This window comes from Pituophis catenifer, unplaced genomic scaffold (assembly GCF_029215685.1).
Source record: "Pituophis catenifer annectens isolate HBS135680 unplaced genomic scaffold, rPitCat1.0.hap2 SCAF_12, whole genome shotgun sequence".
In the NCBI taxonomy this organism is placed as follows: Eukaryota; Metazoa; Chordata; class Lepidosauria; order Squamata; family Colubridae; genus Pituophis; species Pituophis catenifer.
In genome coordinates, this window is record NW_027256892.1 from 21,065,322 (window position 1) to 21,080,001 (window position 14,680).

Consider the following 14,680-nt stretch of genomic DNA (forward strand, 5'->3'; position numbering starts at 1 on the left):
GCTCAAAGTCACCCAGCAGGCTTTCATGCCTAAGGCAGGACTAGAACTCACTGTCTCCTAGTTTCTAAGCCTAGTGCCTTTTACCACTGGCCCGAACTGACCTCTTGAGTGCAAAATTTTATTGGCAGGAGGAGAGGCATTCTGCTTACAGCAGTGGCCAAAATTGTGGAAACCTTTTGGGAAAATTATATTTTCTAAAACTAGATAATAACACCACTTTATGGGAGAGTAGTACCCTAAAATTATATATCAATGGAAAGATAATTTAATCAAGAATGTAATGCAATAACTTTTATGAAGGATTTGCTATTAGAATAGCCGTTACAGTATAAAGAAGAAGAGTGAAACACGTAGAAAAAACGAGATACAAAAATTATCACCCTGTCAGTTAATACTTAGTTGGGTAACCTTTAGCATTAATGATGGCCTTACAACGTCTTCCCAGGGAGTGAACCAAATCTTTGAGTTCTGCAGCTGTTATCATGTGAAACCAAGATTGAATGATGGCTTCTATTAACTGGGTTTTATTGCTGGGTTGCTTCTGACTAACAAGTTTCTTTAGTCGGCTCTATAGATTTTTCAATTAGATGAAGGTCTGGGCTATTCCCAGCCCATTCCAGCAGTGGAATAGGATTATCTTGAAACTCAAAAAAAAAAAAAAATGGTGTTATTAAAAAAAAATATAAAAAATTGCTTTAATTTATATGCCGCCCTTCTCCGGAGACTCAGGGCGGCTTACAATGCATTAAGCAATTCATACTTTTGTATATTTATACAAAGTCAGCTTATTGTCCCCACAATCTGGGTCCTCATTTCACCTACCTTTGAAAGGATAGAAGGCTGAGTCAACCTTGAGCCTGGTGAGATTTGAACTTGCAGTAATTGCAAGCAGCAGATGTTAATCTGTTAATAACAGTGCTTTAGTCCACTGTACTACAGGCTCTTCTATTAGCCATCAAACCTCAAAAATACACTTTTCCCAAAAGGTTTCCACAATTTTGGCCATTACTGTATGCTCAGGCGATTCTCTGAGATTTTCTCAGCGCTTACCAGGAGAATTGACAGCTGTCTTGCCTTGTTAAAGCAATAGAAAGCTTTGGCAATTTAAAGACAATATGCAAGTAGAATCACACAAGATCCACAAATCTATTCTCCGTTGGTTCGTTGGTTTTCCAGACTTGTATTCCTGTTTCTACATCATTTTATAATGGCTTTATTCTGCCTTAGAATTGGTTTGTATTTTCGCACAGATGTGTACATTTGTATACAGGCGTTGTGCAATATTGGCGCTTTTTCTATTTTTATTTGCGTTTGGGAATTTTTTGCACATAACCTCATGGAGCTTGATTGGAAAACCTGTGGTAGTGAGAAGACAGATAATTACGACCTTTGGACTTTAGCAAATACAAACGAGCTAATTATTAAATCGATCTCTTTTAAGTGCAAGCTAATTCGAGGCCTTGAAGAACATAGTTATCCCTCCCTCGAAATTTTTTTAAAAAAATCACTAAAAAACTCACATTTATTTAGGAAAGGTTGCACTGCAATCAAAAAAGCAACTAAAACAAATTGAACAGTAAACTCTCGTGTGCTTTGCTCTCTGGGTGGTTTTGAAAGGAAGCGGCTTTAAAATCAGTTCTCGGGAGTCTTCCTTGTCCCTTTTTCAAGGCTCAAAATGAATTGAAATTCCTCTTGAGAAAAAAAGAGAAAAGTCAGTCAGTCAAGGTGTCCTGCTCTATTTACCTTTTCTTAACCCCTGGCTTGACGTAACAGATAGTCCTCGACTTATGATGACAATTGAGATCGAGATTGCCGTCGCTGAGCAAGGCTACGGTTATAAACCACAACGTCACGTCACCGCATCGCTTAGTGACAGCAATCGGTTCTGACTGTCGACGTAAACCCAAGATATGTGGGTTGTTAAGTGGGAAGCGGAGAGAGTCCCAGGTAAGAAGTCCATAAGGGTGGGGAATGAGAGGACTGATCAAGGCCGCACATGAGTTGAGAGTGCTGTTGCAGTGTGGTACAAGCTCAGAGGCTGGGGTAAGTCCAGTGATGGGATTCAGCCGGTTTGGGCCGATTCAGGTAAACCAGTAGTTAAATTGCTGGATGGCCCCTCCCCGCTCCTTCCAGGAGTCCCCAGGCGCCCTACTTTAGCTCCCAGGTTAAATGCAGGGAGGCCTCCTAGGCCCAAAACGGGGCACGGAGGGGGAGGCACGTTCCCCCCTGCAGCCTGTTTTTGCTCCTAGGGAGGTCCAGGAGGCCAAGTGCTGCCTGTCACACCCACTGGCCACGCCCACCATGGCCACGCCCACCCAGCCGGTCATTACGGCAGAGAACCGGTTATGACATTATTTGAACCCCAGCAGTGGTGGGTTTCAAAATTTTTTACTACCGGTTCTGTGGGTGTGGCTTGGTGGGCGTGGCATGGCTTGGTGGGCTTGGCAGGGGAAGGATACTGTAAAATCCCCATTTCCTCCCGATCAGCTGGGACTTGGGAAGCAGAGAATAGATGGGGTCGGAGCCAGTCAGAATTTTTACTACCGGTTCTCCGAACTACTCAAAATTTCCACTACCGGTTCCCCAGAACTGGTCAGAACCTGCTGAAACCCACCTCTGAATCCCACCACTGGGTAAGACACTCCCCCCCCTCTCTCTCTGTGTGTGTGTGTGTGTGTGTGTGTGTGTGTGTGTGTATGCAGGTGCAGACAGGTTGGGGAAAGAGATCATACTAGTGGGTCTGAACCATGCACCGCCACCGATACCGGTTTGCTGAACCGGTGCGAACCGGTAGCATTTCGCCCCTGATTCAGTGCCATTGTAACTTTGAACAGTCGTTGAACAAATGGTCATAACTCGAGGACTATCTGTATGTTACAAACCAGAGCTAATCAGGAGGCGCAAAAAAGCTTCTGATTCTCTCAAGGCCTTACCATCTGTGACGGGTTGGATGGACAACCTCGGTCTTGTGAAGAGAGCCATCTCTTTCAGAGGGCCTCCTGACTTCCGGTGGGCTTCACGATGGGCTTTGAGCTCAGCTAGAGGGATGAACCTCTGGGTCATTCGCACAAACTGGACATCAACCTACAAAAGCAAAAGGGAAGGACATCGGTGGGATTCAGGAAGTGGCCCCATTACTCACTAGACGTGACTCCCCCCAGTAGATGTTGATTCCTCAATTGAAAAAAAAAAAAGATTCGGGAGACAATTTTGTAAAGAAGAGTTTTCCAATGTTGGCCACTTTTAAGATGTGTAGACTTCAACTCCCAGAATTCCCCAGCCAGCAATTCTGGGAGTTGAAGTCCACATACCTAAAACGTTGGGGGGAAAAAAAAACCTGCTGTAAATAATGAACTATAAATTTCCCTGGTTCCAGCCAATTTGTACTAGGAAGGCTGTAAGAAAATCATTCTCTGCCGAATTAGAATTAATAGAATTAGAATTAGAGTTAATAGAATTAGAATTAATAGAATTAGAAATAGAATTAATAGACTTAGAAATAGAATTAATAGAAATATGAATTGAAATATAAATAGAAGAATTAGACTTAATAGAATTAGAAATAAAATTAAGAGAAATAGAAATAGAAGAATTAGAAATAGAAGAAATGGAAATAGAAGAATTAGAATTAGAATATAGAAATAGAAGAATTAGAAATAGAAATAGAAGAATTAGAATTTAGAAATAGAAATAGAAGAAATAGAATTAGAATTTAGAAACAGAAATAGAAGAATTAGAAATAGAAATAGAAGAAATAGAATTAGAATTTAGAAACAGAAATAGATGAAATAGAATTAGAATTTAGAAACAGAAATAGAAGAAACAGAAGTAGAAGAAATAGAAATAGAAGAATTAGAAATAGAAATAGAAGAAATAGAATTAGAATTTAGAAACAAATAGAAGAAATAGAAATAGAATTAGAATTAGAATTTAGAAACAGAAATAGAAGAAACAGAAGTAGAAGAAATAGAAATAGAAGAATTAGAAATAGAAATAATACAAATAGAAGAAATACAAATAGAATTTAGAAATAGAAATAGAAGAATTAGAATTTAGAAATAGAAATAGAAGAAATAGAATTAGAATTTAGAAACAGAAATAGAAGAAATAGAAATAGAAGAATTAGAAATAGAAATAGAAGAAATAGAATTAGAATTTAGAAACAGAAATAGAAGAAATAAAAATAGAATTAGAATTTAGAAACAGAAATAGAAGAAATAGAAATAGAAGAATTAGAAATAGAAATAGAAGAAATAGAATTAGAATTTAGAAACAGAAATAGAAGAAATAGAAGTAGAAGAAATAGAATTAGAATTTAGAAATAGAAATAGAATTCTTTATTGGCTAAGGTTGATTAAACACACAAGGAATTAGTCTCCGGTGCATAAGCTCTCAGTGTACATACAACACAGTGATAGATCATTATCATAGTCCTTGTAAAAATACATTCACCATAAAACATTAGATAACAACACTTAGTGATCGTCATGGATACTAAACAAGCAACCAATGTACACAAAGACAAGAAACCACCATATAAACTGTGTGATGGCACTAAAGAATTCTGAAAAACTGGTTGAAACTGGGATACAAATTAAATACAGGTAGCCCTCAACTTTCAACAGTTCATTTAGTGACCATTCAAAGATACAAAGGCACTGAAAAATGTAACTTAGGACATTTTTCACACTTACGACCTTTGCAGTAGCCCCATGATCATGTGATCCAAATTCAAATGCTTGGCAACTGGCATGTACTTATGCAGTGTCCCGAGGTCACATGATCCCCTTTTGCGACCTTCTGACAAGCAATGTCAATGGGGAAGACAGATTCACTTAACCACCGTGGCAAGCGAGGTCGTAAAATGGGGCAAAACTCACTTAACAAATATCTCACTGAACAACAGAAATTTTGGACTCCATTGGTGTCGTAAGTCGAGGGCTACCCGTAAAAGGATCCATACTATTTTTCATGTCACTGGGAATAGGAAATTACTGGGCACAAAGTGTTGTGACCCGTCAGCGGCCTGTGCGGATTGTAGCTGATTCCGACAGCGAGGAGGCTGGTGTGGTGCTGCGCCAGCAGCCTGTGCAGCTGGTGCTCGAATCGGACAGTGAGGAGGCTGGAGAAGATGTGGTGCCAGAGGCAGGGATTCAGCCAGGGCCTTCAAAACTTCCAGAAGCTCCTTTAAGTGAAGAGGACGGAGAGGAGGAGCCTCTTCTCAATGCATGGGCGCGCAGAGCTGCCAAAAGGCAGGAGTGGCTCCTCAGGAGGAGGTCTCCTCGAGAGTAAGGCTTGGGGCTAATTGGCCACTCCCTTAGCCTATTTAAGGAGGAATGCCGACTGAAGCAAGCTGTAGGGAACAACTTTAGTTCACTCTCATTCGTGTCTGCAAAATTGCTTCTGGGCTTTCTGCCAACTCTAGTAAGACTGTGATTACCTTATCTTAGAATTCTGGTAGGCTGTTAAGACAGTTCTTTAACAGTCTTTGAATGATAAAGACTTAAGTTATTTGAGTAAAATAAGATTTGTATGGAGTTTGTGTGTGCTGCGTTCTTTGGGGTCCGTAGCTGGGGCAGAACACAGTTTGGTGAAGATGAGGTAGAAGAGAATTAGAGAAGGACCTTGGCAAACCACAAGGCACAGATGAAATCCACCTTACCATGGACCATTTGGGGTCTTCTTTTGTGCTGGAAGCATCGTAATGCGGATTACTTTTTTCAAACTGGGTGTGATCGGGGTAAGCCTCTTTAACAATCTGGGAAGGAAAAAGGGGAGAGGGGAGTCAGTGGCTGCAGTCACACAGCCACAAAGCAAAAAACATCCATTTTTTTTTTCAGTAAAGGTTAGCTTTTTATTATACTCTGTTCACACACTGAATTAATATTTTTTTTTCTTTTCAAGTTTATTTTATATACACTGCTCAAAAAAATAAAGGGAACACAAGCAGAAGACATCCGAGATCTGAATGAATGAAACAGCCTTATGAAATACATTGTTCGTTACATACCGTAGTTTTGTGTTCCCTTTAGTTGTTTGAGCAGTGTATAAACTACTGTATGTAAAGAACAAAGTATTTCATAAGGCTATTTCATTCATTCAGATCTCGGATGTCTTCTGTTTGTGTTCCCTTTATTTTTTTGAGAAGTATAGATATCAAAAGGGACACGGTGGCTCAGTGGCTAAGATGCTGAGCTTGTCAATCGAAGGGTCGGCAGTTCAGCGGTTCGAATCCCTAGCGCCGCATAATGGGGTGAGTTCCCGTTACTTGTCCCAGCTCCTGCCAACCTAGCAGTTCGAAAGCACGTAAAAAATGCAAGTAGAAAAATAGGGACCACCTTTGGTGGGAAGGGAACAGCGTTCCGTGCGCCTTTAGCGTTGAGTCATGCCGGCCACATGACCACGGAGACGTCTTCGGACAGCGCTGGCTCTTCGGCTTTGAAACGGAGATGAGCACCGCCCCCTAGAGTCAGGAATGACCAGCACATATATTTGAGGGGCACCTTCACCTTATATATATCAATGCGTGAACAGTGTGGCAAGTGCTTGGACCTTCCATCATAAATACCAACATTCAATCTTGCCTTTCACATGTGAAGCCAATACTCAGCCTGTTGGTATTGTGCTTTTCCAGAATTATGGGCTCGTTTCAAACTCTGCACTCACCTTGATGATACCTGCAATCCCAGGTTCCTTGCAATTACTGTGGTAGAAAAATGCGTCTTCTCCAACTTTCATATCCCGCAGGAAATTCCGTGCCTGCCAAAGGAGAAGAGTGAATTTCCAGCTTTTGTGTGTGCAGGAAACAAGCCGAAGCTCGCTCGCTTTTATATAAGCCCCACGGCAATCTATATTGCTCCAGTTTTAGAAGTTAAAAAAAAAACAAAAACAAAATTCAGATTAACGGAGTTGGAAGGGACCTTGTAGGTCATCAATCCAACCCCCCACCCAAGCAGGAGACCCTACACCATTTCTAACAGATGGCAGTCCAGTCTATTCTTGAAAGCCTCCAGTGATGAAGCTCCCACAACTTCCGAAGGCAACTTTTGTTCCATTGGTTGATTGCTCTGTCAGAACATTTCTCCTTATTCCAGGTTGAATCTCTCCTTGTTCAGTTTCCATCCATTATTCCTTGTCTGGCCTTCAGGTGCTTTGGAAAACAGCTTGACCCCCTCCTCTCTGTGGCAGCCCCTCAAATATCGGAAGACTGCTATCGTGTCTTCCCTAGTCCTTCTCTTCACTAAACTAGCCAGGCCCAGTTCCTGCAACTGTTAATTGAATGTTTTAGCCTCCAGTTCCCTAATCATCTTGGTTGCTCTTCTCTGCACTCTTTCTAGAGTCTCAACATCTTTTTATGGTGTGGTGACCAAAACTGGATGCAGTACTCTAGGTGTGGTCTTACTAAGGCTTTATAGAGTGGTGTTAGTACCTCCCTTGATCTTGATTGCATCCCTCTGTTAATGCAATTTAGGATTTTTTGGCTGCCGCCAAGTAAGAATACAGTATTAGCAAAAGATGCAATTATAATGAGTAACCGTAATGTGAGCCAGGTTCCCACTAAGTCCCACGTCCCACTAAGCCATGTTTTAGGGTAACCACAGTTTGCACAATGAGCAAGAAATAGCTGGTTTGACATATCATTGTACATTGGCTTGGCTTTACCTTGGCCTAAACTTAACTAAGTGTGGCTTACTCAGAAGTAAACTGCAAGAAGTGGAAATTCACAGAGTATTAAAAGCAGTATTAATTGCTCCCTTAACGGATTTTGATCCCAAAGCAAATGATCTAAAAACTAGTCAATTTCAAACTTATCCCATTCAATATATTTTACTTATAGGTAATCCTCAATTTATGAGCACAGTTGGGAGTTGAACACCTATTGCTAAGAAAGGCAGTTGTTAAGTGAGCCATGCCAAATGTTATGACCTTTTTTGCTGTGGTCGCTAAGTGGATAAATTGTTGTTAAGTGAATCTGGCTTTCCCCAATGGCTTTGCTTATCAGGAGCCAGCTGGGACAGTCACAAATTGCAACCACATGTAATACACTTGGCCAATTTTGTTCCTGTTACCTTGATGGGGATGTTGCAAGTGTTCTAAAGACTGGTTGTAAGTCATTTTTTTCACTGCTGTTGTAACTTCTAATGGTCATTTTAAAAAATGACTGTAAATTGAGGACTCACCATATTTTTTCCAGGGGAAAAGAAAACAGAAATGAACGGGAGCTTCTCAAAGATATTAAACCTTATCTCTGGTTTCCCAGTTGCAATGGATGGCTGTGAAAGTTGGACCATAAGGAAAGCTGAGCGCCAAAGAATGGAGGCCTTTGAACTCTGGTGCTGGAGAAGACTCCTGTGAGTCCCTTGGACTGCAAGGCGATCACACTGGTCAGTCCTAGAGGAGATCAACCCTGACTGCTCTTTAGAAAGCCAGATCCTGAAGATGAAACTCAAATACTTTGGCCACTTAATGAGAAGGAAGGACTCACTGGAGAAGAGCCTAATGCTGGGAACGATGGAGGGGAAAAGAAAAGGAGGGGATGGCAGAGAATAAGGTGGCTGGATGGAGTCACTGAAGCAGTCGACGTGAGCTTAAATGGACTCCAGAGGATGGTAGAGGACAAGAAGGCCTGGAGGAACGTTGTCCATGGGGTCGCAATGGGTCAGACACAACTTCGCAACTAACAACAACTGGTTTCCCAGTTTATAACTTGAACAAAAATTGTCACATATATATTCCACAACCGTTTTACCTGATAATTCCTGACTCCGTCCCAACAAGCTGTTTGGTTAGGCTGAGCTTTCAAGTCTTCAATGCCAAACTGGTGAATGAAACGGCAAACATCGCATTACTCAAAGCGCTGCTGTTTTCTTCCATAAAATATTTAAACATTTTAAATTGAACACGCTATATCAAACTTTAAAAAGAAGACAAGGGAGAATAAACAGTCAAATATAAATGAATAAGCGAGGTATCCAGAAATGCCTCAGACGACAATCTGTCCATGGAACATAAATCAGTTGTAAATAATAATGCATTCTGCTGATTTAAGGGACTATTTTTCTTTCTGTTAAGGTGGGATTCAGATACTTTGCTAACGCAATTGATGGGGCTTAAGAACCACTGATCTCCAGTAAACCGATTTTCACTTTTTACATTTCTAGAGCCTATCTAGACGTTAGATACAAGTAGTCCTTGACTTACCTTAAGTCAGATTCCCTTGACAATTGCGTTACTAATTTAACAAGAGCACTGAATTCACTTAACCATGACAAGAAACATCGTAAAATGGGGGCAAAACTCCTGTGAAACTCTTGCTTAGCAACAGACATTTTGGGCTCAATTGTTGTCGTAAGTCAACGACTACCTGTAGTTAGGTTTGCCTTTTGCTGTTTCAAGCAGGGGTGAAATCCAGCAGGTTCTGGAGAACCGGTAGCGGAAACTTTGAGCAGTTCGGAGAACTGGCAAATACCACCTCTGGCTGGCCCCAGAGTGGGGATTTTGCAATATCCTTCCCCCCCAGGAGTGGGAAGGGAATGGGGATTTTGCAGTATCCTTCCTCTGTAGTGGGGAGGGAATGGGGATTTTGCAGTATCCTTCCCCTGGAGTGGGGTGGAAATGCAGATTTTGCAATACCTTCCCCCCCCAGGAGTGGGGAGGGAATGGAGATTTTGCAGTATCCTTCCCCTGTAGTGGGGAGGGAATGGGGATTTTGCAGTATCCTCCCCCTGGAGTGGGGAGGGAATGGAGATTTTGCAGTATCCTTCCCCTGCCATGCCCCCCAAGCCACACCACACCCACCAGGCCACGCCCACAGAACCGGTAGTAAAAAAAATTTGGATTTCACCACTGGTTTCAAGACACTGCCTCTACCAACTCATGAATTAAAAGGTAAAATAACCTGCTCACCTTCATGTCGACTCCCTTTTGAAACCTGCTCTCCGGTTCGGACTTCATAAGCCAGTGAGTATAAACTGTTTTGCTTTTCTCCTCAATTCCAGCATCTTCTTTCAAGCTTGTCCCAGTTTTTCCCATCCCAGAACTGGGTACTTTGGATCCTTCCTTCTCCTTTTGGATCTCAGTTTTAGGCAATTTGGGCTGTTTGGCACCTTGAGGTGACAAAACCAGAATACGGAATGTTGAGTGGATTCTGTAGAGATTCTCCATCATCCATGGTTGTCCCAAAGGTGCTTTTTCAGGAGGCAACTGGACTTCCTTGATTTTTTCTTTTGAAGATGTTTTGCTTCTCATCCAAGAAGCTTCTTCAGCTCTGACTGGGTGCTCATTCCCCATTATCCTCGCAGAGCTGAAGAAGCTTCTTGGATGAGAAGTGAAACATCCTCAAAAAAAAAAAAAAAAACCCAAGAAAGTCCAGTTGCCTCCTGAAAAAGCACCTTTGAGTAGATTTTATTAAGTCATGGAAAATGGATCTTAAATGAAACAATCACAAAGAAGTAAAAAAAGGGCTTTTTCTGGAAAACTACCATATATATTCTTGATTTATTTTTATTTTTGGGGGGAAGTACACCTCTCATGTTTTGTCAAGTGGTTTCTGGTGGGGCACGTTGAAATGTCTGTTTTTCACTTGATATTTGCAAAGTGCACTTAATAATTGGTTAGGCTGCTTTGTCACGGAGTGCCTGTGAATTTTGCAGTGACTTTAAATCAGCGTTGCTCAACTGTAGCAACTTTTAAGATCTGTGGACTTCAACTCCCAGAATTCCCCAGCCAATTCTGGGAGTTGAAGTCCACAGATTTTAAAAGTTGTCACAATTCAGAAACACGGCTGTAAATACAGGTGATAGCTACGGAGGATCAATGGCAGGGGTGAAATGCTCCCGGTTCGGACCGGATCGCCCGATCCAGTAGCGATGGAAGTGGGTGGTTCGGAGAACCCGTAGCAAAAATTCCTGCCCCCCCCCTCCCCATTGCCCAGCTGAGCCGCGCAATCATCAGAGGCTTTTTTTTTTAATTTTTAAAAGCATTTTTTCTACAACCTCTTCGGCTGAAAAAATGCTTTTAAAAGTAAATATAAAAAAGCCTCTGATGATCGCGCGGCTCAGCTGGGATCATCAGAGGCTTTTAAAAGCATTTTTTCTACAACCTCTTCAGCCGAAAAAATGCTTTTAAAAGGAAATATAAAAAAGCCTCTGATGATCCCAGCTGAGCCGCGCAATCATCAGAGGCTTTTAAAAGCATTTTTTCTACAACCTCTTCGGCCGAAAAAATGCTTTTAAAAGGAAATATAAAAAAGCCTCTGATGATCGCGCGGCTCAGCTGGGATCATCAGAGGCTTTTAAAAGCATTTTTTCTACAACCTCTTCTGCCGAAGAGGTTATAGAAAAAGTGTTTTTAAAAGGAAAAAAAAGCCTCTGCCGATCAGGCAAGTCAGCTGGGATCGTCAGAGGCTTTTAAAAAAAAAAAAAAGAAAGCCTCTGCCGATCAGTCATATTACCCCACCACCACCAAGCCATGCCCACAGAACCGGTAGTAACAAATTTTACATTTCACCACTGAATGCAGGGTGAATGCAGACTGGATGTGTTGGTGAGAACTCACCGGTGGTGTTATGCGACAGACGAATGCCAACCCATCTTAAATCTAAGTTTTACAAGACAACCATCTGCCCTGTTGCATTGTATGGCATTGAATGCTAGGCAGCAACAACAGGGACCGAAAGCTATCTCCATGCCATGGGAATGCAAAGGCTCCATTGGATAGCGGGCATCTCCCTTCTCGACCACATCACAAATGACACCGTTCGAGAACATTTTGGGGTGGCACCAATTATAGAGAAGATGAGAGAAGGCCGACTCCGCTGGGATGGACACGTCCTGAGAGCAGCACCTTCCACCGTGGCCAAGACTGCCTACCGACTAGAAGTCAACGGCTGGCGACTTCGCGGGCACCCAAAACAGAGCTGGTAAGATACCATCAACAAAGATATGCAAACTGCGGGCCTGGACCCTGGATATGCAGCTGACTGTGCAAAGTGGCATTCAATCATCCAAAAATCGGACCCTGCACCTGTGGGAATATGCTAGGAGGAAGAGGAGGAGGAGGAAGGGGAAGGGGGAGAGGGAAGAGGAGGAGGAGGAGGAGAAGAAGAGGAGGAGGAGGAGGAGGAGAAAGAAGAGGAAGAGGAGGAAGAAGAGGAAGGGGAAGGGAAGATGAAGAGGAGGAGAAGAGGGGGAAGAGGAGGAAGAGGAGGAGGAGAAAAAAGAAGAGGGAGAAGAGGAAGTGGAAGGGAAGAGGAGGAAAAGGAGGAAGAGGAGGAGAAGAAAAGAAGAGAAAAGCGGAAGAAGAGGAAGAGGAGAAGAAGAAGAGAAGGAGGAGGAGATAGGAGGAAGAGGAAGAGGAGGAAGAAGAGTAGAAAGAAGAGGAGGAGGAGGAGAAAGAAGAGGAAGAGGAGGAGAAGAAGAGAAGGAGGAGGAGACGACAGAAGAAGCAACAGCAGCAGCTACGGAGGATCATCTATCCCTCTTCTGCATAGGAAAACAAACAGCAAACGCGACTGGAAACATTAAAAAAACAGTGCTGAGCTGTTAGAGCTTACTGCAAATTGGAAAACAGGCATGGCTGAAGAAGAAGCATATACTTTAAAAAGGAAACATAGAAAAATGTGCATTAAGGGGAAATATCCACTGACCCGTTGAAGCTGGACGGCCTCTTTTCTTCCCACGGGCAGGCATTCTTTCGCTGGCAAGGAGTAGATTGGGCACCTGTAAAAAAAGAAAAAAGATTTCACTCGTGAATCAGTGGAAACCTTCTCTGATTGGCAGCTGCCCAGTTTGGTGGAAGATGGGTGAATGTAAAGAGGTTTTAAATAAATAAATAAACACCCAGCGGGGGTCCCCGAGCAGCCAGTTTAATTTCTAGTGAAAGTTCAGGTTTCAGTTCCTTTTCATGTTGCTAGTCCTCATGGCTACGGAGACAGATCATGCCTGGATGTAGGAGACCCACAGATTTAGAAATGCGGAGTCCAGGAGATAGTGCGTGTTACAGTAAGTAACAACACAATGGAGAAACTTAATATTAAACAATTAGGTCAGGTCTTAATTGTATAGCCAACACTTCGAATGAATTGCAGTGGTTCTCTTTTATGTTCTATTTTGGACAAAAAGTCAAACGTTTCTTATGCTTGTAATGCTGACATCCTAAGCGGCAATGGATGCTGATAGAATTTTCACCTTTCCCTTGTTCTCTTCAATACTTTAAAACTTTCCAAATATTATGCATAATTTTTTATTAACATTGCATAAAGATGACTGCACTGAAAACTCGGTTTACCAAGGAAGGAGGGAGGGAGGGAGGAAGGGATACCAGTTGGAAGAGAACTTGGAAGTCTTTAGTTCAACCTCCTGCACAAGCAGGAGGGCCTATATTATTCTGGACAAATGGCTGTCCAGTTTCTTCTTAAAGACCTCCAGTGGTGGGGCACCCATAACTTCTGAAGGCAAGTTGTTCCACTTGTTCTCACAGGTAGGTGGAAGGAAGGAAGGAAGGAAGGAAGGAAGGAAGGAAGGAAGGAAGGAAGGAAGGAAGGAAGGAAGGAAGGAAGGAAAGACAACAGAGTTGGAATGGTGTGTGCCGTCGCCAGCTGCTCTTCTGGTTTCTGAAAAACGGGCCGAAAATGGCCCGAAAAATGGCCTGAAAATGGCTCAGAAGCCCAAAAAACAGGTTGAAAATGGCCCAGAAGCCCAAAAAACAGCCTGATAATGGCCCCCAAAATGTCCTGAAAAAGCCCTCCAAAATGGCCTGAAAGTGGCCCTAAAAACGGCAAAAAAACCAGGCCTTTTTGGGCTAAAAACAGCCTGAAAACGGCCAGAAAAATGGCCATTAAAAACAGGCGTGGGTGTGCCAGCCAGCTGGTCTTTGGGTTTCCGGCGCTCCAGCGTGCGCACATGCAGGCACGTGCACTTGTGTTCCGGTTTGGGCACTTGGTGTCGAAAAGGTTCACCATCATTGTCCTATGCCATTTCAGACAAGTGGCTGTCCAGTCTCTAGATGGATGGATGGATGGATGGATGGATGGATGGATGGATGGATGGATGGATGGATGGATGAAAGAATAGATAGATAGATAGATAGATAGATAGATAGATAGATGATAGATGGATGGATGGATGGATGGATGATAGATTAGATGGATGGATGGATGATAGATTAGATAGATAGATAGATAAATAGATAGATGGATGGATGGATGGATGGATGGATGATAGATTAGATGGATGGATGGATAGATAGATAGATGTTAGATTAGGTAGATGGATGGGTGGGTGGGTGGGTGGGTGGGTGGGTGATTAGATGGATAGATGATAGATTAGATGGATGGATGGATGGATGGATGATAGATTAGATGGATGGATGGATAGATAGATGTTAGATTAGGTAGATGGATAGATAGATGGATGGATGGATTGGAGGGAGGGAAGGAAGGAAGGGGAGAAGGGGAGGGAGGGCAAAGCTGCATGCCTTCGGTTGAGAAGAGGCTTCCCGTGTAAGTGAATGCTGCAGAAACAATCTCCTGGAAGAAGGGAAAAACGCGCCTCGACCTGCTCGGCTCTCCGTCCCCAGCAGCCGCTTCTCCTTCCAAGCCCAGATGGAGAGTCCGGACGGGCTCTGCTTCCTTGCAAAAAAACGCCGCTGTGCCTTTAAGACCAGCCCCTTCCCTTCCACC

The 14,680-nt window shown here is 42.7% G+C and overlaps 1 protein-coding gene across 4 annotated transcripts; it reads right to left on the reverse strand.

Moving 5' to 3' along the window:
- Positions 1 to 1,325: 1,325 nt before the first annotated feature.
- Positions 1,326 to 14,636, reverse strand: THYN1 (thymocyte nuclear protein 1). Of its 4 annotated transcripts, XR_011600965.1 has the most exons (9): positions 14,476 to 14,636; positions 12,647 to 12,719; positions 9,907 to 10,106; positions 8,750 to 8,818; positions 6,667 to 6,759; positions 5,663 to 5,758; positions 2,934 to 3,084; positions 1,521 to 1,691; positions 1,326 to 1,356 (listed from the first exon to the last, which is right to left on the reverse strand). XR_011600965.1 is itself a non-coding variant. In XM_070952392.1 (8 exons), the coding sequence occupies exons 2-8, from the start codon at positions 12,687 to 12,689 to the stop codon at positions 1,633 to 1,635; spliced, it is 711 nt and encodes a 236-aa protein (XP_070808493.1). In that variant the 5' UTR covers positions 12,690 to 12,719; positions 14,556 to 14,636; the 3' UTR covers positions 1,505 to 1,632. The 4 variants fall into 4 exon arrangements, 3 of the variants coding, with proteins under 3 accessions (XP_070808493.1, XP_070808492.1, XP_070808491.1); XM_070952392.1 differs by lacking the exon at positions 1,326 to 1,356 and having other exon boundaries at positions 1,505 to 1,691; positions 14,556 to 14,636; XM_070952391.1 differs by lacking the exon at positions 1,326 to 1,356 and having other exon boundaries at positions 1,505 to 1,691; positions 14,550 to 14,636.
- Between the last annotated feature and the right edge of the window lie 44 nt (positions 14,637 to 14,680).

Bases quoted from the DNA above. Each gene is read 5' to 3' on its own strand.
- THYN1 (XM_070952392.1), bottom strand. From the start codon at position 12,689: ATGCCTGCCCGTGGGAAGAAAAGAGGCCGTCCAGCTTCAACGG. The intron at 3,085-5,662 runs GTAAGGTGGATT...TTGCTTTTGTAG, and splicing joins AAGACCCCAAATGGTCCATG to GTTGATGTCCAGTTTGTGCG. The intron at 1,692-2,933 runs GTAAGGCCTTGA...TTTTTTCTCAAG, and splicing joins CATCCAACCCGTCACAGATG to AGGAATTTCAATTCATTTTG.